Source organism: Procambarus clarkii, chromosome 75 (genome assembly GCF_040958095.1).
Source record: "Procambarus clarkii isolate CNS0578487 chromosome 75, FALCON_Pclarkii_2.0, whole genome shotgun sequence".
Taxonomy (NCBI): domain Eukaryota; kingdom Metazoa; phylum Arthropoda; class Malacostraca; order Decapoda; family Cambaridae; genus Procambarus; species Procambarus clarkii.
The window spans coordinates 23,075,208-23,102,314 of record NC_091224.1 but is presented as its reverse complement, the minus strand read 5'-3'; the positions used below and the strand labels follow the sequence as shown (position 1 = coordinate 23,102,314).

At 53.6% G+C, this 27,107-nt stretch overlaps 1 protein-coding gene across 37 annotated transcripts in view; it reads right to left on the bottom strand.

Annotated features, from left to right (window-relative positions):
• Positions 1–27,107, bottom strand: part of Chi (LIM domain-binding protein 2 Chi) — a 202,763-nt gene that overhangs the window by 84,874 nt on the left and 90,782 nt on the right. For 8 of the 37 annotated variants that reach the window (XR_011224692.1, XR_011224693.1, XM_069313331.1 and 5 more), the window contains exons 1-2: positions 23,119–24,089; positions 4,111–4,155 (exon numbers count right to left, since the gene is read on the bottom strand). The exons of 8 other annotated variants lie outside the window; for them this stretch is intronic. Coding sequence is in view for 27 of the 29 variants with exons in the window: in XM_069313331.1 (XP_069169432.1) it covers positions 4,111–4,155; positions 23,119–23,600 (527 nt within the window). In the remaining 2 variants the exon portion in view is untranslated. Of the gene's footprint in view, positions 1–4,110; positions 4,156–5,053; positions 5,719–23,118; positions 24,091–27,107 lie in introns of those variants that run through there. 21 more of the 37 variants (XM_069313325.1, XM_069313328.1, XM_069313326.1 and 18 more) reach the window with 11 other exon arrangements.

Here is a 27,107-nt window from a genome sequence, read left to right as displayed (position 1 = left end):
AGACGACAAAGAGTACTGGGAAGACGGGACACCACGAGCGTAGCTCTCATCCTGTAACTACACTTAGGTAACTACACACACTCACACCAGACAGATTTGAGATATAGACAAGATATATGGTGAGGGATGAACCCTCGAGCGCCTAGTTGTCAAGATACTGACACTAAGTACTGAACTGTGTTTCAGTATCACTGACAAGTGCACTTGTCAAGACACTGAACTGTGTTTCAGTATCACTGACAAGTGCACTTGTCAAGACACTGAACTGTGTTTCAGCATCACTGACAAGTGCACTTGTCAAGACACTGAACTGTGTTTCAGTATCACTGACAAGTGCACTTGTCAAGACACTGAACTGTGTTTCAGTATCACTGACAAGTGCACTTGTCAAGACACTGAACTGTGTTTCAGTATCACTGACAAGTGTACTTAACACCTGAGAGAAATGAGAACTATGTGTAGAATAATAAACCTCACATTGTTTGAGTTAGGAAAACACTATTTGTCAAATATAGATACTGTTTTTAAAAGATTCCCCCATTTTGCACCCGCAAGATAACGTAAGCTTTTAAGGGTTGACAGATGTTAATCTTCTTGTTTGAGGAGCTGTTCACTTGAGACAGTTAAGCAAGTCCCAGCTGTATCTGGGTACAAGTGACAGGATGAACAACCCAGCGGGTTTTCTTCCTATTGGGGAGTGTTGTACACGCTGCTATGGCGGTGTGTCCACTCCCAGGACGAGTGGCGCTGCTCAATACTGTCACCATGGCGGTGTGTCCACTCCCAGGACGAGTGGCGCTGCTCAATACTGTCACTATGGCGGTGTGTCCACTCCCAGGACGAGTGGCGCTGCTCAATACTGTCACTATGGCGGTGTGTCCACTCCCAGGACGAGTGGCGCTGCTCAATACTGTCACTATGGCGGTGTGTCCACTCCCAGGACGAGTGGCGCTGCTCAATACTGTCACCATGGCGGTGTGTCCACTCCCAGGACGAGTGGCGCTGCTCAATACTGTCACCATGGCGGTGTGTCCACTCCCAGGACGAGTGGCGCTGCTCAATACTGTCACCATGGCGGTGTGTCCACTCCCAGGACGAGTGGCGCTGCTCAATACTGTCACCATGGCGGTGTGTCCACTCCCAGGACGAGTGGCGCTGCTCAATACTGTCACTATGGCGGTGTGTCCACTCCCAGGACGAGTGGCGCTGCTCAATAAACTCGCCCCTCGGGCCAAAATTTAAATTTGTCAAGCCGTGGTTGTGGACGAGGGTGTTAGATGAGCAGTACACGACAAGAAACAAGGAGCACAATACACTGAAGCTGTGACGGGTGGGACTGATGACAGAAATGCGACAAGACTGCTCTTACTGGTGTGAAAACCGCGAAGGATAGTTTTAGCAAGAGTTAATCCCATGCAAGAGAGAGGTCATTTTGAGGTATCTTGAGATGATTTCGGGGCTTTAGTGTCCCCGCGGCCCGGTCCTCGACCAGGCCTACACCCCCAGGAAGCAGCCCGTGACAGCTGACTAACACCCAGGTACCTATTTTACTGCTAGGTAACAGGGGCATAGGGTGAAAAAAAACTCTGCCCATTGTTTCTCTCCGGCGCCCGGGATCGAACCCGGGACCACAGGATCACAAATCCAGTGTGCTGCTCGCTCGGCCGGCCGGCTCCCATCCTAACATTAATTAATTAAGAGACAAGAGACATCTACGCATATGCTAAAATACAGTTAAGCATCGACGACATACAAGCAGAAATGATAACATCCAGCAGAGTGAACACAATGGCACTATAGAGGAACTAATATATTAAGTGAAATTACCAAAGTGTATGGCAATAGTGACTGGATGAGTACAACAGAAAAATGAGTTGAAATTGAAATAAGTTTATTGAGGTAAAATACACACAAAGGGATGAGGTAGCTCAAGCTATTCTCACCCCGTTCAGTACAACGTGTTAATATATACATAGACACACATCACAAACAATAAACATATTACCAAACATTATGAGAGGTAAACATATACATTTCCTCCTTCACAAGTAGTATGGTATCAGACGTACACACAAATACTTTTATGACCTAGGTGAAAAATGAGTTTGTATTGAACAAAGTGGGCTTCACAGTGGAAAAGTTTGCGATGATCAAATATTTCTGCTGCGATAGCTTGTACGGAAAGCATATGGGAACAACTATACGGTGCATATGACACACACAGAGATCACACTAACGTCATGCATCAAATGAACAAATCCACAAGGGCCGTGACGAGGATTCGAACCTGCGTCTATTAATTCGAACCACTGCATTAAGGCAGTGTCTGGGATGCTCCCGGACGCAGGTTCGAATCCTCGTCACGGCCCTTGTGGATTTGTGCATATGGCAGCTTATTAAACAGGGGGTAGGGGGGTTCAGGAGAGCTTGGAGGAGCATCTATGCAGCAAGCAGAGCATATGTGTGTGTGTGTGTGTGTGTGTGTGTGTGTGTGTGTGTGTGTGTGTGTGTGTGTGTGTGTGTGTGTGTGTGGTTGTAAATCAGTACACCAGGGTGGTTTAATGTGTCCATTGTTGTTCAGTATAGATAGCCTCAACTAGTAGTTCAGGGCAAGAATACTATAAAATGGTATAAATTTGGTGTATGTTAGGAATAAATGTCAATTACCACACATGATGTATGAGAGGATAATGTGAAAGACTGTTACAAACGTGGACAAAAATATATATTAGAGAAGAGTTTGTCAGGTGAGGTAAATTAGCGGGTAGAGTGAGAGAGGAAGTGAGGTGGTTGATCTACGCGGGTCCACACACACTACTCACTCTCGAATATATGTGTTAGGATATATATATATATATATATATATATATATATATATATATATATATATATATATATATATATATATATATATATATATAATATTATATATATATATATATATATATATATATATATAGCATATGTAATGTGGAGGACACACCTGCTTGTGTGGCGCTGTGGCTGTAGTGTTGGAGAGTGAGGGGTGGTGTTGTGGTGTGGAGGACACACCTGCTTGTGTGGCGCTGTGGCTGTAGTGTTGGAGAGTGAGGGGTGGTGTTGTGGTGTGGAGGACACACCTGCTTGTGTGGATCTGTGGCTGTAGTGTTGGGGAGTGAGGGGTGGTGTTGTGGTGTGGAGGACACACCTGCTTGTGTGGAGCTGTGGCTGTAGTGTTGGAGTGTTCCGGATGGTGTGGTGTGAAAGTCGTATATAATGAATAATTTTCCATTTGTCTCCCTCCTTCACAAGGACTGGTGCCTCCCCCAACCCCATGACAACGAAATATCGGGTGTGCTAAAATAAGATTTTGCAACAGTTGATAAATACAGCAGGTCTTTAAGCCAGCTTACTAAGATGGCAGCCTACATGTGGGAGGGAAGGGAGGGAGGGGTGAGACAGTGAGGGCAGGGAAGGTGTTGACCATGTGGGAAGGGGAGGGAGTCACTAGCAGGGGTCCCACTAGGCGCGTTACTAGCCCCAATTATCTTTCTCACTTGCATAAATTATTTGCCAGAAGCGATGAGACATAACGTGAATGTGGTTGCAGAAGGAACACAGGTTGAGTGGAGAGCGGGTAATAGCAGTGACTAAGCCACTCAGTAAATGCAGCCACAAATAGACAATAACTTCAGTGTAAACAAGCTCCACATATTGTAAATAAAAGAGAGTGGAAGGAGGACCCTGAGTACTACAGACTGCCACAGTTCTAAGATCACATCAACATCTTTTTTTTTTTTTTTAATTTTCTGACTTTTTGCAGGTGATGAGTCACAATAACGTGGCTAAAGTATGATGACCAGACCACACACTAGAAGGTGAAGGGACGACGACGTTTCGGTCCGTCCTGGACCATTCTCAAGTCACAATCGACTTGAAAATGGTCCAGGACGGACCGAAACGTCGTCGTCCCTTCACTTTCTGACTTTTGTTGCACAACCTGTAGTTCTCATGGGACCAATTTCCTCGTAAACCCTAAAGTCAAAAGAGTCCTATGCAAGTTTGGCAATTTTGTTAAAAAAGTTAAAGTACATGGATTTAAAAATGTTAAAGAAATTATTTACAACGTACGTCAGACCTAAACTGGAGTACGCAGCCGTGGTATGGAGCCCGCACCTAAAGAAACATAAGCAAATTAGAAAACGTCCACAGACATTTAACAACATGGTTTTTGAACTAAGATATATGTTATGGGGGAAAGATTGAAGGTTTTGTACACACACTGACACACGGGGACATGTTCTCGTAACACTCAACTCAATACAAGAGAGGTTGAGAATACTGAATTATACGCAACACGAGACCGAAGTTAAACAGAAGAAACAAGTGAAGAAAGGACATTATTGGAGGACTTTGATAGGAGAGGAAGGTGACTGAAGGTCAACTGTAATGTTGTTGACACCAGCAGGGGAGGTCTGGTGGTGGCTGCTGCTGCAAGTGTGTACTACAAGTACACATACAATCATCACTACACAATCCCTAACTCCACACCACTCTCCTTCCCAACTCTTTATCCTGACCCCCTTCCTAGGGCTATATAGTCGTAATGGCTTGGCGCTTTCCCCTTGATAGTTCCCTTCCCTTCAACTCCACACCACACAACACTCCACACCACACCATACCACACACACCCCACACCACACAACACTCCACACCACACCATACCACACACCACAGGAGAACATAAACTCACAATACATAAAGTAGTCAGCAGCAGACTAGAGAAGGCCTAAGCCCGGGTAATTGCATAGATGAACAGCTCGTCTGTGTGGCCTACAAGGCCTGGGTATACAAGCTATTCACAACAGTACACTGCTACTGTAAACTACTGTATTTGACCATTTCCAAGAGTAGGACAATCACGATTAGTTAAAACAGCTATTGTATTGTAAGTTGTAGAGCACTGAACTTTGGGAGGGAAGATGGTTGAATGGGTTGCGGGAGGTTGACAGGCGGAGGTGACAAGTTGTCACCCGCTCGTTCGCATCCCTCAATTGGTGTTGTACTCTCATACCTGTTCATGTCGGCTTCCTGTAATTGCGTCTCCACAACACAAGTGACCGCTGGAACTCCACGCACTAATTCACGCCCCTTACTAGCGTCAGTACCACCAGTCCTCGTCACCCTCCATCACTCACTACTAGTCCAGTTATGAGTTGTCCAACACAACCACGGGTCCCGTACCTCAGGCATGGTCACTCCTTACCCTCCGGAGTCATCAATCACCACCCATACATTCTCCAGGCAGCTAACATCACCACATGTCGCACTTGAGACAGCAGTATAAGTGGCCTGGTTGATACCTGGTTGATGGGGTTCTGGGAGTTCTTCTACTCCCCAAGCCCGGCCCGAGGTCAGGCTTGACTCGTGAGAGTTTGGTCCACCAGGCTGTTGCTTGGAGCGGCCTGGAGTTGCTTGGAGCGGCCTGGAGTTGCTTGGAGCGGCACTTGAGGCAGCAGCACTAACTTTAGGCTCGAGCGGTGAGTGACAGTCTTCACGCAGCCCCCTCAGTCACCAGCGCGTATCCCATCTTCTTCGGACGACACTGGCGGGTACTGTGACATCATGAAGACAGCCGCGGCGGGACCCGTAGTGCGCGGTGCGGCCGGCCAGCGGGTGCGGCTTGTGACGGGGGTTAGCGGGTGACAGTTGTGGAGGAGGTGCGGGAGATGACTGGTGTCGCAGCGTGTCGTCGCTGCCTCATATAACGCGCCCTGACCTTCGCCTGCCCACCGCCCACCCTCCCCGACCTCTGCCCCGATACCCGCGCCTTAGGACCTGCCCTATTTGCGCCGCCAGGGCTCCCGTGACACCTGCCCTATTTGCGCCGCCAGGGCTCCTGTGAGGTGACACCTGCCCTACTGGCGCCCCCAGGGCTCCCGTGACACCTGCCCTACTGGCGCCCCCAGGGCTCCCGTGACACCTGCCCTACTGGCGCCCCCAGGGCTCGCGTGCCCATACCGTGACAAGTACTGTTGTTCTTCACTAGCCCTGCTGGCCACTGCATCACGTCATCACCTTCCAGACCTCCAGCTGGTCTTCCAGACACCCCCAGTTAACCTATGGTTTACCTTTGGCTGCTTTCACGTGGTATCGGTGCCAGCAGCTACCGGGGTACAATGCGCATCACAGCCTGGCTGATCCAGTACCCTCTGCGGTAACTTTTCAAGTTACTTCAAGCCTCAACCCCCAGACTACCTCTCCCAGGTACCCCAGACACACATCTGACCCCCAGACACACACGTGACCTCCAGACACACCTGACCCCCAGACACACAGGTGACCTAACAACCCCTCAGGTGGTTTCCTAGAGAGGTAAATGACCTCCCAGATCACCTCAGTACAGTTAGTCGCGGGAACAACGACCCCCCCCTCCCCACCGACCCCCCCCCCTCAATACCACCTTCAGCTACGTTTTTAAGGTCACTGAGAAGGTTAATTGGCCACTTAAGACTAAACAACCCGGAGGGACTAAAACACCCAATCTGAGTGTAAAATACAGATGGAGAGATGGTTGTTGAAGTGAAGGTGTTGTGTCTCATTAACACAAGGATCTACACATCTCTTTCTTCTCTCTCAAACATCTTAAAATGTCCAGAGTTTTAATGGTGGTTCACATTAAGTAATTACCTTCCAGAAGCTGCTCGTCGCTATTAGCAGGGAGAGAGAGGGAGGGACACTGACGTTTCCTTTCACCTTATGCCTCTGCTCACCTAGCATAAATATATGTATCCGAGAGTTAGTTCCTGCGGATGGGATCCTGGAATGGGCAGTAACTGGACTAGTAGTTACACACACACACACACACACACACACACACACACACACACACACACACACACTTGCCCCGTGACAGAACCAGGGGAGGATTGACTGGGAACCCATTCCTAACTGTTCACCACCTGTTCACGCAGCAGCAATTTACCTGGGAGTAAGACCGACTGGTCGGGCGTGCTTCCTGGGAAAAATAGTAAGAGTAAGACTTACCAGGAGCTATAGGAAGGGCGCGCTCTAGATTTAAGAGAGAGAGAGAGAGAGAGAGAGAGAGAGATAGAGAGAGAGATAGAGATAGATAAGAGGGGGTGAGGTGAGACAGACAAAGAGAGAGGGCAGGGTAAGTGTACTCGTGTATCTGTGCTTGTGAAGACTGAGTCCCAGCCCCAGGAGTGGTGGGTACTGGTGATGGTGCGCCGTGACCTGCCGGGTGAGGGCACAGGCCGCCCCACACAGGTCACCCCTCTTTACTACGTGCCTATGTTTGGGGGGGGGGCGTGGGGGTGAGGGGGAGTTTTTCATATTATTGTCTACCGCAGACGTGGCGCCACATTTACAGAGGTAACCATCATATATATACACCATGTTCTGTCCTCCATGGACAGGCTTCGAGATCTCTTTTACATAGAATTTAGTTATTTATTGATCAAGTACAGGAGTGTGGGGGGGGGGGGAGGGAGTATAGCTGTGCCGTGGGAAGCAAAGTAACAGTGACGGCCCACAGGCACACCTCCCCCCCCCCCCCTCTCTCTCTCTCTCCCTCCACTACAAACACCATCCCCCCCCTACATCCTATTGAGAGAGCGGGCCTCGGGGATAGTGCGTCCCGGAGCGCCCTAAGACAGCATGCGGCATCCAGCATGTTAAAGCAAAGGCTGCGCCGAGGGCCCCTAGGCCCGGAGGCCGGCCACGAAATACCGTTGTCACCACAGCAAAGAGTCTAGCCCACATTAAGCAAATAATTAGAAAATTTCTCTCTCTTTCTCTAGAGCAATGCAGAAGATGTTGAGTGAGCACAACAACAGAGCTGCTACAGCAGCACCAGGAGCTCCAGAGAACTTGACAAACACCTCACTCGTAGACACTACTGATAGGTGAGTACCTCCCCCAGAGCCAGCTGGTCCACCCTCCCCCAAAGTCAGCTGGTCCACCCTCCCCCAGAGCCAGCTGGTCCACCCTCCCCCAGAGCCAGCTGGTCCACCCTACCCCAGAGCCAGCTGGTCCACCCTCCCCCAGAGCCAGCTGGTCCACCCTACCCCAGAGCCAGCTGGTCCACCCTCCCCCAGAGCCAGCTGGTCCACCCTACCCCAGAGCCAGCTGGTCCACCCTCCCCCAGAGCCAGCTGGTCCACCCTCCCCCAGAGCCAGCTGGTCCACCCTACCCCAGAGCCAGCTGGTCCACCCTCCCCCAGAGCCAGCTGGTCCACCCTCCCCCAGAGCCAGCTGGTCTACCCTCCCCCAGAGCCAGCTGGTCCACCCTCCCCCAGAGCCAGCTGGTCCACCCTCCAGCCTGGCCACCAATGTTTACAAACACAACCACGTGCAAGGTCAGACACACTGCCAGGGGGGCTGATATAGCCTAGCTTTTCATACTGGGATTTGTTGGAGTGTGTCAACAGCTTGGCGTTACTCTCCTGCGGCCCCCTTGTGTGTTCCTCCGGTGCTACGGCCACCTCTTACTGCGGCCAGTGTTGCTCCTGGAGACTGGCGGCTCCTCTCAACGCCCACCCACACTCTTCGGACCCTTCTCAGCCCCGTGTGTGTGTGTGTGTTAGCACCTAAGCTAATTTTAGCAGCTAAGACGCATAGCGTTTCGGGCCAGGTCCTTGAATCTTAATTGTCCTTGGAATAAGACCCGCCAAATTGCTTACCAACCAGGTACCCATTTATTGCTGGGTGAACAGAGGCGTATAGTTAAGGATTGGTGCCTAGTCAATCCCATTCCACCTCCCCCCCCCCACACACACCTCACCCGGCCAGGATACGAACCCCGGCCAAATCGCTAGCAAAGTGCGGGACGAGTGTTACCACTGCGCCACGAGGACTGAAATAGATGTCTGGATGTCTACAGATGGATGTTAATAGATAAATACTGTGTAGCATTCACACATACACGCTCCCACCAGCTGTGGGAGTGAGGCGTCTCATCTTGGACCACCAGCTGTGGGAGTGGGGCGTCTCATCTCGGACCACCAGCTGTGGGAGTGGGGCGTCTCATCTTGGACCACCAGCTGTGGGAGTGGGGCGTCTCCTCTTGGACCACCAGCTGTGGGAGTGGGGCGTCTCATCTTGGGCCATCAGCTGTGGGAGTGAGGCGTCTCATCTTGGACCACCAGCTGTGGGAGTGGGGCGTCTCATCTTGGGCCACGAGCTGTGGGAGTGGGGCGTCTCATCTTGGACCACCAGCTGTAGGAGTGGGGCGTCTCATCTTGGACCACCAGCTGTGGGAGCAGTGATTTATGACCAACTAACCCCCCTCCCCCCCACCCCCACCCTGCAGTAAGGGTTGCATCACGCCAGTTCAGCAGCTTGGGTTGTGATCCTCTACTAAGGTATCGTAGGTGTTTATGATGTCCAGTAACATGTCAACATCCTTATCCTCTTGACCCCTCCATATCCACACCTCATGTTCACTAGGGCGAGGTCAAGCCCCTTTGTCACCACTGCAGGAGTGCGTGCATCTCTGTCCGGGGGGGATGAGCTTGCGTGCGTGTGCGTGTGTGCCACTCTCACCTCGCCCCACCACCAGGAGGTGACCGTCAAGTGTGAGAGAGCGCAAGAGGTGCCATCCCCCCCCCCCCTCGCCTCCCACAGTGCCACACGTGGCGCCGCCAACACCACGCCAGGAGGCACTACACACACACACACACACACACACACACACACACACACACACACGCACACACGCACACACGCACACACGCACACACGCACACACGCACACACGCACACACTCACACACTCACACACACACACACACACACACACACACACACACACACACACACACACACACACACACACACACACGCACACACACACTACCCTACACTGACAGTTTTCCTTTATCCGGCAAGGTAAGACATGCGGCCAAGTTTCCTTTCACCTAATGCCTGTGTTCACCTGGGGGAGTAAATAAGTATCAATGGTAGTGAAGGCCCGGGGCTCAAGGCGGGAGGAAACCTACCTTGAAGTTACCTTGAAGTGTTTCCTGGGCTCATCGTCCCCGCGGCCCGGTCGTCGACCAGGCCTTCTGAGGCGTCCCTCCCTACATTTGATCCATGGTGTTGTCTGCCAGGTAGTTATCGTACCTGTTGTGTGTGGTGGTGTTGTCTGCCAAGTAGTTATCGTACCTGTTGTGTGTGGTGTTGTCTGTCAGGCAGTTATCGTACCTGTTGTGTGTGGTGGTGTCTGCCAGGCAGTTATCGTACCTGTTGTGTGTGGTGGTGTTGTCTGCCAGGTAGTTATCGTACCTGTTGTGTGTGGTGGTGTCTGTCTGGTAGTTACCTGTTGTGTGTGGTGGTGTCTGTCTGGTAGTTACCTGTTGTGTGTGGTGGTGTCTGTCTGGTAGTTATCGTACCTGTTGTGTGTGGTGGTGGTGTCTGCCAGGCAGTTATCGTACCTGTTGTGTGTGGTGTCTGCCAGATAGTTATCGTACCTGTTGTGTGTGGTGGTGTTGTCTGCCAGGCAGTTATCGTACCTGTTGTGAGTGGTGGTGGTGTCTGCCAGGTAGTTATCGTACCTGTTGTGTGTGGTGGTGTCTGCCAGGCAGTTATCGTACCTGTTGTGTGTGGTGGTGTCTGCCAGGCAGTTATCGTACCTGTTGTGTGTGGTGGTGTTGTCTGCCAGGCTGTTATCGTACCTGTTGTGTGTGGTGGTGTCTGCCAGGTAGTTATCGTACCTGTTGTGTGTGGTGGTGTCTGCCAGGCAGTTATCGTACCTGTTGTGTGTGGTGGTGGTGTCTGCCAGGCAGTTATCGTACCTGTTGTGTGTGGGGGTGGTGTCTGCCAGGCAGTTATCGTACCTGTTGTGTGTGGTGGTGGTGTCTGCCAGGCAGTTATCGTACCTGTTGTGTGTGGTGGTGGTGTCTGCCAGGTAGTTATCGTACCTGTTGTGTGTGGTGGTGTCTGTCTGGTAGTTACCTGTTGTGTGTGGTGGTGTCTGTCTGGTAGTTATCGTACCTGTTGTGTGTGGTGGTGGTGTCTGCCAGGCAGTTATCGTACCTGTTGTGTGTGGTGGTGGTGTCTGCCAGGCAGTTATCGTACCTGTTGTGTGTGGTGGTGGTGTCTGCCAGGTAGTTATCGTACCTGTTGTGTGTGGTGGTGTCTGTCTGGTAGTTACCTGTTGTGTGTGGTGGTGTCTGTCTGGTAGTTATCGTACCTGTTGTGTGTGGTGGTGTCTGCCAGGCAGTTATCGTACCTGTTGTGTGTGGTGTTGTCTGCCAGGCAGTTATCGTACCTGTTGTGTGTGGTGGTGTCTGCCAGGCAGTTATCGTACCTGTTGTGTGTGGTGGTGTCTGTCTGGCAGTTATCGTACCGTTGTGAGTGTTGGTGTCTGCCAGGCAGTTATCGTACCGTTGTGAGTGTTGCGGGTGTATTACATATTCAGGGTGTGACCATTGAGGGAATGCTTGACACGACGTCTTATCTGTGTGCGCGCTGCCGTCTTGGGGTCTGGTCTTGTCACCTGGCCATTCACCACTGTCTTCACACTCCACTACTGATACTACTACGCTGTCTGCTGCTGCTGCCTTGTTGTGTGTGTGTGTGTGTGTGTGTGTGTGTGTGTGTGTGTGTGTGTGTGTGTGTGTGTGTGTGTGTGTGTGTGTGTGTGTGTGTGTACTCACCTATTTGTGCCTGCAGCATCGAGCTTTAGCTCTTGGAGCCCACTTTTCCAGCCATTGGTTGTGTAATTCAATGACTCCTGGGCTAATTCTCTATCATATCTGCTTTTACAGTTATGAATGGAGTTAGCCTCTACAGCCTACTCCTTTAGGTCATTCCATTTACTCACTACCCTCACGCTAAAAGAAAACTTTCTAACATCTCTATGACACATCAGAGTCTCAAGCTTCCGTCCGTGCCCCCGTGTTCTATTGCTAACATTTCCTCTCCTTCCACCTTGTCAATCACTTGTCAAGCCTCCGTTATCTTGAGGTTATCTTGAGATGATTTCGGGGCTTTAGTGCCCCCGCGGCCCGGTCCTCGACCAGGCCTCCACCGCCAGGAAGCAGCCCGTGACAGCTGACTAACACCCAGGTACCTATTTTACTGCTAGGTAACAGGGGCATAGGGTGAAAGAAACTCTGCCCATTGTTTCTCGCCGGCGCCCGGGATCGAACCCGGACCACAGGATCACAAGTCCAGCGTGCTGTCCGCTCGGCCGACCGGCTCCTCTGAGAGGTTCTCTGACGAGACTGACAAATGTTGTCAGTAAACAACAACTTGTTACACTGACGAGAGTAAGAGGGGACAGGAAGCCTGTAAAGTGCAGTAAGTCATCCAGGGTCAGTAAGTCATCCAGGGTCAGTAAGTCATCCAGGGTTAGTAAGTCATCCAGGGTCAGTAAATCATCCAGGGTCAGTAAGGTATCCAGGGTCAGTAAGTCATCCAGGGTCAGTAAATCATCCAGGGTCAGTAATTTATCCAGGGTCAGTAAGTCATCCAGGGTCAGTAAGGCATCCAGGGTCAGTAAGTCATCCAGGGTCAGTAAGGCATCCAGGGTCAGTAAGGTATCCAGGGTCAGTAAGTCATCCAGGGTCAGTAAGTCATCCAGGGTCAGTAAGTCATCCAGGGTCAGTAAGGCATCCAGGGTCAGTAAGGCATCCAGGGTCAGTAAGGCATCCAGGGTCAGTAAGGCATCCAGGGTCAGTAAGTCATCCAGGGTCAGTAAATCATCCAGGGTCAGTAAGGCATCCCGGGTCAGTAAGTCATCCAGGGTCAGTAAGTCATCCAGGGTCAGTAAGGCATCCAGGGTCAGTAAGGCATCCAGGGTCAGTAAGTCATCCAGGGTCAGTAAGTCATCCAGGGTCAGTAAATCATCCAGGGTCAGTAAATCATCCAGGGTCAGTAAGGTATCCAGGGTCAGTAAGTCATCCAGGGTCAGTAAGGCATCCAGGGTCAGTAAGGCATCCAGGGTCAGTAAGTCATCCAGGGTCAGTAAGGTATCCAGGGTCAGTAAGTCATCCAGGGTCAGTAAGGCATCCAGGGTCAGTAAGGCATCCAGGGTCAGTAAGTCATCCAGGGTCAGTAAGGCATCCAGGGTCAGTAAGTCATCCAGGGTCAGTAAGTCATCCAGGGTCAGTAAGTCATCCAGGGTCAGTAAGTCATCCAGGGTCAGTAAGTCATCCAGGGTTAGTAAGTCATCCAGGGTCAGTAAATCATCCAGGGTCAGTAAGGTATCCAGGGTCAGTAAGTCATCCAGGGTCAGTAAGGCATCCAGGGTCAGTAAGTCATCCAGGGTCAGTAAGGCATCCAGGGTCAGTAAGGTATCCAGGGTCAGTAAGTCATCCAGGGTCAGTAAGTCATCCAGGGTCAGTAAGGTATCCAGGGTCAGTAAGGCATCCAGGGTCAGTAAGGCATCCAGGGTCAGTAAGGCATCCAGGGTCAGTAAGGCATCCAGGGTCAGTAAGGCATCCAGGGTCAGTAAGGTATCCAGGGTCAGTAAGGCATCCAGGGTCAGTAAGGCATCCAGGGTCAGTAAGGCATCCAGGGTCAGTAAGGCATCCAGGGTCAGTAAGGCATCCAGGGTCAGTAAGGTATCCAGGGTCAGTAAGGCATCCAGGGTCAGTAAGGCATCCAGGGTCAGTAAGGCATCCAGGGTCAGTAAGGCATCCAGGGTCAGTAAGGCATCCAGGGTCAGTAAGGTATCCAGGGTCAGTAAGGCATCCAGGGTCAGTAAGGCATCCAGGGTCAGTAAGGCATCCAGGGTCAGTAAGGCATCCAGGGTCAGTAAGGCATCCAGGGTCAGTAAGGCATCCAGGGTCAGTAAGACATCCAGGGTCAGTAAGGTATCCAGGGTCAGTGAGGCATCCAGGGTCAGTAAGGCATCCAGGGTCAGTAAGGCATCCAGGGTCAGTAAGGCATCCAGGGTCAGTAAGGTATCCAGGGTCAGTGAGGCATCCAGGGTCAGTAAGGCATCCAGGGTCAGTAAGGCATCCAGGGTCAGTAAGGCATCCAGGGTCAGTAAGGCATCCAGGGTCAGTAAGGCATCCAGGGTCAGTAAGGTATCCAGGGTCAGTAAGGCATCCAGGGTCAGTAAGGCATCCAGGGTCAGTAAGGCATCCAGGGTCAGTAAGGCATCCAGGGTCAGTAAGGCATCCAGGGTCAGTAAGGTATCCAGGGTCAGTAAGGCATCCAGGGTCAGTAAGGCATCCAGGGTCAGTAAGGCATCCAGGGTCAGTAAGGCATCCAGGGTCAGTAAGGTATCCAGGGTCAGTAAGGTATCCAGGGTCAGTAAGGCATCCAGGGTCAGTAAGGCATCCAGGGTCAGTAAGGCATCCAGGGTCAGTAAGGCATCCAGGGTCAGTAAGGCATCCAGGGTCAGTAAGGCATCCAGGGTCAGTAAGGCATCCAGGGTCAGTAAGACATCCAGGGTCAGTAAGGTATCCAGGGTCAGTGAGGCATCCAGGGTCAGTAAGGCATCCAGGGTCAGTAAGGCATCCAGGGTCAGTAAGGCATCCAGGGTCAGTAAGGTATCCAGGGTCAGTGAGGCATCCAGGGTCAGTAAGGCATCCAGGGTCAGTAAGGCATCCAGGGTCAGTAAGGCATCCAGGGTCAGTAAGGCATCCAGGGTCAGTAAGACATCCAGGGTCAGTAAGGTATCCAGGGTCAGTGAGGCATCCAGGGTCAGTAAGGCATCCAGGGTCAGTAAGGCATCCAGGGTCAGTAAGGCATCCAGGGTCAGTAAGACATCCAGGGTCAGTAAGGTATCCAGGGTCAGTAAGGCATCCAGGGTCAGTAAGGCATCCAGGGTCAGTAAGACATCCAGGGTCAGTAAGGTATCCAGGGTCAGTGAGGCATCCAGGGTCAGTAAGGTATCCAGGGTCAGTAAGACATGAGGCATAAGGTCTTGCCTTACTGCATAACACCAATATTTTCCACCATATATGCCAAGCCAGTGCCTTAACACCGCTTAACATACTAGTAATGAAGGAGAACAATATTACTGAGTATCGGCGGCTACCTGGTTGATGGGGTTCTGGGAGTTGTTCTACTGCCCAAGCCCGGCCCGAGGCCAGACTTGACTTGTGAGAGTTTGGTCCACCAGGCTGTTGCTTGGAGCGGCCCGCAGGCCCACATATACCTGCTTGATGGGGTTCTGGGAGTTCTTCTACTGCCCAAGCCCGGCGTGAGAGTTTGGTCCACCAGGCTGTTGCTTGGAGCGGCCCGAGGCCAGACTTGACTTGTGAGAGTTTGGTCCACTGGTCCACTACATTAACACCGACAATATTGCTGACCTGGTCAATGACAAGAGAACACCTACTGCCTGAACACCAGAGGGGGTTTTAAAGGGTGACACCGAGGAGGGCTTAAAGTCTCAGTTGGATGCCAGTTAGGTACCTCTCAGACTCTTCCATAATCAGCATCCATGGTCTGGTTGGTAAGACAAGAGTCTTCTACTGTTGACACCCGAGTTGTAATGCTGGCCGAATACGTTCCGTAAAACAGGTCAATTATTGGGAATCGGAACCTCTATTGAGGTGGTGGGCGGAACCGCTTGGGCAAGGTCCTTGTCTCCTCAAAAGTGAGGTACGTTAATGATATATGAAGAGGCCGGACAGGTGGGGTCCAGCCGGCCCTGGACAACAGGTGGGATCACTGAAACAGCCAGACGAAATTGTGGGGCATCTCAGTGCCCAGAAAAGGTGAGATGAGGGGGGGGGGGGGGATGTCCCAATGGTGACGTGTAGGGAGAAGTAGGGACTCCAGGACCCACCACCATCTCCGGAGGAGGATCCCTGGATCTGAAGGTTCTCCTCATCCATCCAATCATTTTCTACCTGACGCAATATTTTTGCTAAATGTTCCCTAAACGTTGGGTCGTGAGACATCATTATTCCCAGAGCCTTTACCTGTCGCTCTCCTACTGTGGACACATTTCACTCTCTTGTGCCCTGTATCTCGCTTCATGTTTCCACACCCAAGGTTGAACATCATGTTAGTTTCCGTTGCAAAAAACAGCCAGTGAGGAGCAGAGGTGCCACAGGTACAATCAGAGAGCACTGTCTGAACATCAGAGGTGCACGACCGTACAACGCCCTCCCAGCAAGAATTACAAATATTACCAGAACAAAGGCGGACTTCTTAAAGAAGCAACAAGATAAATTCTTAGAAGAACTGCCGGATCAACCGGGCTGTGGTGGGCATGTGGGGCCCGTGGGCCGCTCCAAGCAACAGCCTGGTGGACCAAGTTATCTCAAGTGGCTCGGGGAGTAGAATTCCCCAAATCTTCACCAGGTAAGATCCAGGTAATCGAGGACGTCATTAAGACGGCTTGTAGTTTTTCAACGTCTTCCATAGAGAAGTAGTGTTCATGCTGATTTGTTTTTTATCTGCAAAAGACGACAAAGTTTTTGTCTATGTCTGATAGGAGAATATGAGACCACAGGTGTCAGGACTGTGCCTTGGGGTATAGTGGTGCCACAGGTACTGTGCCCTGGGTGTACAGAGCTTTTCATTCTGCTTGTATCTGATTGATTGATTAACTGTTACACTTTTCATTCTGTTTGACAGGCTAGTGAATAAGGATAAGAAGATGGCAACAGGGGGGTGGGTGGGTGTGTGTGTGTGTGTGTGTGTGTGTGTGTGTGTGTGTGTGTGTGTGTGTGTGTGGGGGGGGGGGGGGGGGAAGTGAGTACCTGTGAGTAAGGCGGTATTCACCTAGTTGTGCTTGCGTTAGTTGAGCATTGCTCTTTCGGCCCGCCTCTCAACTGTCAATCAACTGTTACTAACTACTATTTTTCCCCCTACACACACATACACACCCAGGAAGCAGCCCGTGACAGCTGACTAATTCCAATGTACCTATTTACAACTAGGTAACAGGGGCATTCAGGGTGAAAAAAACTTTGCCCATTTGTTTCTGCCTGGTCCGGGAATCGAACCACAGAATTGCGAGACCTGCGCGCTGTCCACTCAGCTACCAGACCCCCCCCTGCCGGTGTGGTGGTAGAGGTGCTTACCTGTCACTACCACCAGGGGGAGCCAGCTCTAGCTCCCTGTCCCCGGCTCACTGGCCTTGTGGTACCTCAACCCCATCTTTCAGAGCATTTCAGGCGATGACCACGAGTATTAAGGTACGAGTATTAAGGCACGAGTATTAAGGCACGAGTATTAAGGTACGAGTATTAAGGTACGAGTATTAAGGTACGAGTATTAAGGCACGAGTATTAAGGCACGAGTATTAAGGCACGAGTATTAAGGTACGAGTATTAAGGTACGAGTATTAAGGCACGAGTATTAAGGTACGAGTTTTAAGGCACGAGTATTAAGGCACGAGTATTAAGGTACGAGTATTAAGGTACGAGTATTAAGGCACGAGTATTAAGGCACGAGTATTAAGGCACGAGTATTAAGGCATGAGTATTAAGGTACGAGTATTAAGGCACGAGTATTAAGGCACGAGTATTAAGGTACGAGTATTAAGGCACGAGTATTAAGGTACGAGTATTAAGGTACGAGTATTAAGGCACGAGTATTAAGGCACGAGTATTAAGGCACGAGTATTAAGGCACGAGTATTAAGGCACGAGTATTAAGGCACGAGTATTAAGGCACGAGTATTAAGGTAGGAACGAGTACTTCCTTACATTCCTTACTTATTTGCATCTCCTGCTCCCCCCCCCCCCCCGTGTCCTCTAGTCGTGTGCTCTCTAACGTTAAAGAGGCTGTCCTTGTCCACCTTGCCAGTTCCCGCGGTATCTTGTATGGTGTGGTCATGTCTCCTGTGTGTCTCGTGTCCTCCACGGTGGGAAGGTCTAGTTCTCATTAACTGGTCCAGTTAGCATAAGTCTCTTAGCTGGGTAAGGAGGCCTGGTCGACGACCGGGCCGCGGGGACGCTAAGCCCCGGAAGCACCTCAAGGTAGCTCCGGTGCCAATCTTCTTGTAAACCTGTGTAATGTTTCTATTTTGCTTTTTATGTTTCACTAGTTGGGGTTTCCAGGCCGGTGCTGCATATTCCATTATTGGTCTAACGAAGGTTGTGTAGATCGTCTTGACAGAGCCTTGGTGTAGGTTTATAAATGGTCATTTGACTATTTGACAGCTATATTACTTGGCAGCGTCACATATGCTGCTGGTGTTAACAGGTTTATTTGGCTCTGGAGATAATGTTGGAACCCGACTGCTGTAGTCGTCTTCCTCTCATGATGTAGACACCTCTTGGGCTCCTCTCTCCCTTTCTCATCTGTATTTTCTAATACTTATCTGTATCTTGATACATTTACAAGTAAATTTTTTACGTGAATAGGTCTATTCATGAACACTATTTTTATCAGCCAATTTATTTCCTCCCTGTACCTGCCTAGCCTGAAGAGCCTGAAGAGCCTTCACGACATTGTTTATGGACTCTTACATTTGCATCCCCATCAGGATATGTCAAGGCAATTCTGTCCATCAATCTCCTCTCGTGTTTGGCCCTTCCAGCTCCTTAACTCCCACAATTACTCTATCAACTCGCTAGTTAACACCGCTCTTGGACGTGGACGCTGACATGACTTCTCAGAGAGAGAGAGAGAGAGAGAGAGAGAGAGAGAGAGAGAGAGAGAGAGAGAGAGAGAGAGAGAGAGAGAGAGAGAGAGAGAGAGAGAGAGAGAGACAGACAGAGACAGAGTGAGAGAGTGAGAGAGAGAGAGAGAGACAGAGAGAGAGACAGAGAGAGAGAGAGACAGAGAGAGAGAGAGAGAGAGAGAGAGAGAGAGAGAGAGAGAGAGAGAGAGAGAGAGAGAGAGAGAGAGAGAGAGAGAGAGAGAGACAGAGAGAGAGACAGAGAGAGAGACAGAGAGAGAGACAGAGAGAGAGACAGAGAGAGAGACAGAGAGAGAGACAGAGAGAGAGACAGAGAGAGAGACAGAGAGAGAGAGACAGAGACAGAGAGAGAGAGAGAGAGAGAGAGAGAGAGACAGAGAGAGACAGAGACAGAGAGAGAGAGACAGAGACAGAGAGAGAGACAGATACAGAGAGAGAGAGAGAGAGACAGAGAGAGAGAGAGAGAGAGAGAGACAGAGACAGAGAGAGAGAGAGAGAGAGAGAGAGAGAGAGAGAGAGAGAGAGAGAGAGACAGAGACAGAGAGAGAGAGAAGCAGTTGCTGACATATGGCAGAAAGCACGCTTATAAAGATATATAGCATGTTTAGAGCCGAGATCTTCATGTAGGGAATGGCCAGCACATGCACTAAAGAGTGTGACATAGAAATCCCTAAGGATTAGACTGGGATATAAGGGATACCAATATTTATGGCTTGTGGATGCTGGTAATGAACAAGTACTAATACCTGCTCCCCATCACTGTATTAGTGAGTGCTCTGTTGTCAATGACTTCGTACCAAATGGTCCCAAGTCATTCAGCTCTGCCCAACCACGTCACACACTCACGAATACTGGAAGATATTCTTGTGCTGTACCCAGAGTCTGCTGGAGCAGACTGGTGGGCCGGACTCGCATCTCAAGGAGTGGAGGTCTTGTCCTAAGAGGAGGTCCAAGACTGGTGGACCAAACTCTCACAAGTCGAGATTGGCCTCGGGCCGGAATTGGGGAGTAGAAGAAGTCCCAGAACCCCATCAACCAGGCATCAACCAGGCATCAACCAGGCATCAACCAGTCATCAACCAGGCATCAACCAGTCATCAACCAGTCATCAACCAGGCATCAACCAGTCATCAACCAGTCATCAACCAGTCATCAACCAGGCATCAACCAGGCATCAACCAGGCATCAACCAGGCATCAACCAGGCATCAACCAGGCATCAACCAGGCATCAACCAGTCATCAACCAGGCATCAACCAGGCATCAACCAGTCATCAACCAGGCATCAACCAGGCATCAACCAGGCATCAACCAGGCATCAACCAGGCATCAACCAGGCATCAACCAGGCATCAACCAGGCATCAACCAGGCATCAACCAGGTATTAACCAGGCATCAACCAGACATCAACCAGGCATCAACCAGTCATCAACCAGGCATCAACCAGTCATCAACCAGGCATCAACCAGGCATCAACCAGTCATCAACCAGGCATCAACCAGGCATCAACCAGGCATCAACCAGGCATCAACCAGGTATTAACCAGGCATCAACCAGGCATCAACCAGGTATTAACCAGGCATCAACCAGGCATCAACCAGGCATCAACCAGGCATCAACCAGGTATCAACCAGGTATCAACCAGGCATCAACCAGGCATCAACCAGGTGGGTTACTACCGCCTCACGACAAGTCAACCCTTTACACATCAATTTGTTAAATCTGAACATCTTCAAAAAAATCAAGGTGGCTTTGTCTCAATTTACTAATGAGTTGATGAGTATTGAAGTACGACAATGTTGTTTATAACCATAACCTCAGGTTGTGTTCTTTCAAAGGTCATACGGGTGAGCAAAGACTACCCATGATTACTGAAAGTGTTGTGTTGTAGGGGTGAGGGGACCACACCCCCTTCAACACCCCCCCTCCCCCCTACAACACACCCCTCCCCCCTACAACACACCCCTCCCCCCTACAACACACCCCCTCCTCCCTACAACACACCCCCTCCTCCCTACAACACACCCCTCCCCCCTTCAACACAGGGGGACAACAGGGGACACAGGTGGAAACTTAGTACCCAGATGAGCCACAGAGACGTTAGAAAGATTTGTTTTAGGGTCAGAGTAGTTAACAAATGGAATGCATTAAGTAGTGATGTGGTGGAGGCTGACTCCATACACAGTTTCAAATGTAGATATGATAGAGCCCAATAGGCTCAGGAGCCTGTACACCAGTTGATTGACAGTTGAGTGGCGGGACCAAAGAGCCAGAGCTCAACCCCCACAAACACAACTAGGTGAGTACACCCTCCCCCCTACAACACACCCCTCCCCCCTACAACACACTCCCTCCCCCCTACAACACACTCCCTCCCCCCTACAACACATTCCCTCCCCCCTACAACACATTCCCTCCCCCCTACAACACACCCCTCCCCCCTACAACACACCCCTCCCCCCTACAACACACCCCCTCCCCCCTACAACACCCCTCCTCCCTACAACACACTCCCTCCCCCCTACAACACACCCCCTCCCCCCTACAACACACCCCCTCCCCCCTACAACACACCCCCTCCCCCCTACAACACACCCCCTCCCCCCTACAACACCCCTCCTCCCTACAACACACTCCCTCCCCCCTACAACACACCCCCTCCCCCCTACAACACCCCCCTCCCCCCTACAACACCCCCTCCGCCCTACAACACACCCCTCCCCTCTACAACACACCCCTCCCCCCTACAACACACCTCTCCCCCCTACAACACCCCCCTCCCCTCTACAACACACCCCTCCCCCCTACAACACACCTCTCCCCCCTACAACACCCCCCTCCCCTCTACAACACACCCCTCCCCCCTACAACACCCCCTCCCCTCTACAACACACCCCTCCCCCCTACAACACACCCCTCCCCCCTACAACACACTACCTCCCCCCTACAACACATTCCCTCCCCCCTACAACACATTCCCTCCCCCCTACAACACACCCCTCCCCCCTACAACACACCCCCTCCCCCCTACAACACACCCATCCCCCCTACAACACACCCCCTCCCCCCTACAACACCCCTCCTCCCTACAACACACTCCCTCCTCCCTACAACACACCCCCTCCCCCCTACAACACACCCCCTCCCCCCTACAACACCCCTCCTCCCTACAACACACTCCCTCCCCCCTACAACACACCCCCTCCCCCCTACAACACCCCCCTCCCCCCTACAACACCCCCTCCCCCCTACAACACACCCCTCCCCCCTACAACACACCCCTCCCCTCTACAACACACCCCTCCCCCCTACAACACCCCCCTCCCCTCTACAACACACCCCTCCCCCCTACAACACACCTCTCCCCCCTACAACACCCCCCTCCCCTCTACAACACACCCCTCCCCCCTACAACACACCCCTCCCCCCTACAACACACCCCTTCCCCCAACAACACCCCCCTCCCCCCTACAACACACCCCTTCCCCCTACAACACCCCCCTTCCCCCTACAACACCCCCCCTACACCTTATGACCACGGATCAAAATATAACAGCAGCCCGTGACAGCTGACTAACTCCCAGGTACCTATTTACTGCTAGGTAACAGGGGGCATCAGGGTGAAAGAAACTCTGCCCATTTGTTTCCGCCTAGTCCGGGAATCGAACCCGGGCCACAGGATTACGAACCCCGCGCGCTATCCACTGAGCTACCAGACCCCTCATGTGCTACCTCACCCCCTGTGTGTACTCACCTAGTTGTGTTTGCGGGGGTTGAGCTTTGGCTCTTTGGGCCCGCCTCTCAACTGTCAATCAACTGTCACTACCTACAATTTTTTGTAGTTAGTTGTACTACTACTAATTATCACCTCTACAACACCTGGACCATCACCTCTACAACACCTGGACCATCACCTCTACAACACCTGGACCATCACCTCTACAGCACCTGAGGGGCCCTCTACAACACCTGAGGGGCCCTCTACAGCACCTGAGGGGCCCTCTACAACACCTGAGGGGCCCTCTACAGCACCTGAGGGGCCCTCTACAGCTCCTGAGGGGCCCTCTACAGCACCTGAGGGGCCCTCTACAGCACCTGAGGGGCCCTCTACAGCACCTGAGGGGCCCTCTACAGCACCTGAGGGGTCCTCTACAGCACCTGAGGGGCCCTCTACAGCACCTGAGGGGCCCTCTACAACACCTGAGGGGCCCTCTACAGCACCTGAGGGGCCCTCTACAGCACCTGAGGGGCCCTCTACAGCACCTGAGGGGCCCTCTACAGCACCTGAGGGGCCCTCTACAGCACCTGAGGGGCCCTCTACAGCACCTGAGGGGCCCTCTACAACACCTGAGGGGCCCTCTACAACACCTGAGGGGCCCTCTACAGCACCTGAGGGGCCCTCTACAGCACCTGAGGGGCCCTCTACAGCACCTGAGGGGCCCTCTACAACACCTGAGGGGCCCTCTACAGCACCTGAGGGGCCCTCTACAGCACCTGAGGGGCCCTCTACAACACCTGGACCCTCTACAACACTCCTGACAACAAAACAAGGTTATTTACCTGAAGAAGGCCGGGTTCATGGGTCCTGGCGGGCCACCTGGGCCATGCATGGGCATCCCGGGCCCTGGGCCACCGGGGCCCCCCGGGCCAGGCATCATGCCGGGGCCACTGGGCCCTGAGGGCACTTGCGGGCCGTTGGGCATACCGTGACCCGGCATCCCTGGCCCCCCGGGCCCAACGGGTCCTGGCCCACCGGGCCCCACGGGCCCTCCGGGCACCCCTGGTCCACCTGGACCATGGAGGAAGCCACCGGGGCCCCCGGGCGGGCCATGTACCGGGTGGGAGCCGAGTCCCACCGGTCCACCCTGAGGCCCGTGGGGCATGTTTGGGGGCCCGACGGGGGCAGTGTCCCCACTGAGGGGACCCTGAGGGCCCACGGCCCCTGTCATCATGTGCGGGGCTGGGGGCAGGCCGTCATGGTCCCCTGGGGCCCCCAGCCCCGTGGTGACGGGCTGCTTGCGGCGCCCCGTCTTGATGGGCATATAGCGAGGTGTTCAGCCTCGTGCGGGCAGCATAGAGTGCGGCCCGGGCCACGCAACACCCCCTCCACTACACCATGTGGCCGGCAACACTCTCCCGCGCCGGCAACACACTCCCACAGCGGCAACACTCTCTCCCAGGGCAGCAACACTCTCCCAGGGCAGCAAGACACTCTCCCACGGCAGCACGACACACTCCCAGGGCAGCAACACACTCTCACGGTGGCAACACACTCTCCCAGGGCGGCAAGACACTCCCAGGGCGGCAACACACTCCCAGGGCGGCAAGACACTCCCAGGGCGGCAACACACTCCCAGGGCGGCAAGACACTCCCAGGGCGGCAACACACTCCCAGGGCGGCAAGACACTCTCCCACAGGGGCCCACCCACCCCACACTACTCATCCACCGCCGACACTAGCCTGGGCGGGGGCCACGCTCGACGCTGGGGCCATCAACACTGGCCACGTGAGGGGAGAGGCGGAGGGGGGGGGGGAGGGGGGGAGGTGGATGGCGGTGTATGGCGGCGGCTGGCGGCGGCTGGCGGCAGCGGCGGCTGGTGGCGGCGGAGCGGCGGGCGTCAGTGAGTGGCGGGGTCCGGGCCTGACTGTAGCGGACTAGTGCTGCTGCTGCTGGAGCTGCTGCTGCTCTCTCTCTCTCTCTCACTCTGTCTCTCCCTCTACCTCTCTCTCTCGCGCCTCTCTCCCGCGCACACCCCTCTCTCTCTCTCCCTCTCTGCTCTCTCTCTCTCCCCGTGTCTGCCTCTCTCAGCGTGCCGCGCGCCTCCTAGCCTCTCCCAGGGTGCCGTGTAATCCTCGCACACGTCAATCAATGGATCTTGAGCACCCAGAGAGGAGCACATGTACGGGGGAGGGGGCGACCCCACGCCCACACGCCCACGCCCACAACCTCCCCACACAACACACACACATGCCACTGGGGCCTCGCGGCTCAGTAGACAGCGCTCTGGCCTCCTAGTCCTAAGCGCCCGGGTTCTATCCCCGGCGCAGGCAGAAATAAATGGTCAGTTTCTTTCACCCTGGTGTTTCTGCTCACCTCGCAGGAAACAGGTACCTGGGAGTTAGACAACAACTTCCTAGCGACGTGTGTTAAAGAGAGAAATATACGTAGTAGACCTAATTGAGGTCAAATAAACAGGTTAGTAAGGCGGGGTCCAAGAGCTAATAACCCGATTCAGCAGACACAAATAGTAAACACAGGCAGCCCACCCCCGCCCCTGCCTCTCTGGGGGGGTGGCAAACGTTGCTGCTGCCTCACTGCCGCACCTCACCAACTTAACCCCCTCCCCCCCGCCACCACGACCCCCCCCCCCACACACACGCGCCCCCACACACACGCGCCCCCCACACACGCGCCCCCCACACACGCCCCCCCACACACGCCCCCCCCCACACGCCCCCCCCCCACACAAGCACGCGTACACACGACAGCTCAGCGCTCAGTGTAAACGGCCGGCAAAAAACACTTGTAGGAAACTCAGCCTTAGAGGGGGGTGGGGGGGGGGGCGTAGAGCAGCACCACACTGGGGTAGAGCAGCACCACACTGGGGTAGAGCAGCACCACACTGGGGTAGAGCAGCACCACACTGGGGTAGAGCAGCACCACACTGGGGTAGAGCAGCACCACACTGGGGTAGAGCAGCACCACACTGGGGTAGAGCAGCACCACGGTGGGGTAGAGCAGCACCACGGTGGGGTAGAGCAGCACCACGGTGGGGTAGAGCAGCACCACGGTGGGGTAGAGCAGCACCACGGTGGGGTAGAGCAGCACCACGGTGGGGTAGAGCAGCACCACGGTGGGGTAGAGCAGCACCACGGTGGGGTAGAGCAGCACCACGGTGGGGTAGAGCAGCACCACGGTGGGGTAGAGCAGCACCACGGTGGGGTAGAGCAGCACCACGGTGGGGTAGAGCAGCACCACGGTGGGGTAGAGCAGCACCACGGTGGGGTAGAGCAGCACCACGGTGGGGTAGAGCAGCACCACGGTGGGGTAGAGCAGCACCACGGTGGGGTAGAGCAGCACCACAGTGGGGTAGAGCAGCACCACACTGGGGTAGAGCAGCACCACACTGGGGTAGAGCAGCACCACACTGGGGGTAGAGCAGCACCACGGTGGGGTAGAGCAGCACCACGGTGGGGTAGAGCAGCACCACACTGGGGCAGAGCAGCACCACACTGGGGCAGAGCAGCACCACACACTGGGGTAGAACAGCACCACACTGGGGTAGAACAGCACCACACTGGGGTAGAGCAGCACCACACTGGGGTAGAGCAGCACCACACTGGGGTAGAGCAGCACCACTGGGGTAGAGCAGCACCACACTGGGGTAGAGCAGCACCGCACTGGGGTAGAGCAGCACCGCACTGGGGTAGAGCAGCACCACACTGGGGTAGAGCAGCACCACACTGGGGTAGAGCAGCACCACACTGGGGTAGAGCAGCACCACACTGGGGTAGAGCAGCACCACACTGGGGTAGAGCAGCACCACACTGGGGTAGAGCAGCACCACACTGGGGTAGAGCAGCACCACACTGGGGTAGAGCAGCACCACACTGGGGTAGAGCAGCACCACACTGGGGTAGAGCAGCACCACACTGGGGTAGAGCAGCACCGCACTGGGGTAGAGCAGCACCACGGTGGGGTAGAGCAGCACCACGGTGGGGTAGAACAGCACCACACGGGTGTAGAGCAGCACCACACGGGTGTAGAGCAGCACCACACAGGGGTAGAGCAGCACCACACTGGGGTAGAGCAGCACCACACTGGGGTAGAGCAGCACCACACTGGGGTAGAGCAGCACCACACTGGGGTAGAGCAGCACCACACTGGGGTAGAGCAGCACCACACTGGGGTAGAGCAGCACCACACTGGGGTAGAGCAGCACCACACTGGGGTAGAGCAGCACCACACTGGGGTAGAGCAGCACCACACTGGGGTAGAGCAGCACCACACTGGGGTAGAGCAGCACCACACTGGGGTAGAGCAGCACCACACTGGTGTAGAGCAGCACCACACTGGTGTAGAGCAGCACCACACTGGGGTAGAGCAGCACCACACTAGGGTAGAGCAGCACCACACTGGGGTAGAGCAGCACCACACTGGGGTAGAGCAGCACCACACTGGGGTAGAGCAGCACCACACTGGGGTAGAGCAGCACCACACTGGGGTAGAGCAGCACCACACTGGGGTAGAGCAGCACCACACTGGGGTAGAGCAGCACCACACTGGGGTAGAGCAGCACCACACTAGTGTAGAGCAGCACCACACTGGGGTAGAGCAGCACCACACTGGGGTAGAGCAGCACCACACTGGGGTAGAGCAGCACCACACTGGGGTAGAGCAGCACCACACTGGGGTAGAGCAGCACCACACTGGGGTAGAGCAGCACCACACTGGGGTAGAGCAGCACCACACTGGGGTAGAGCAGCACCACACTAGTGTAGAGCAGCACCACACTGGGGTAGAGCAGCACCACACTGGGGTAGAGCA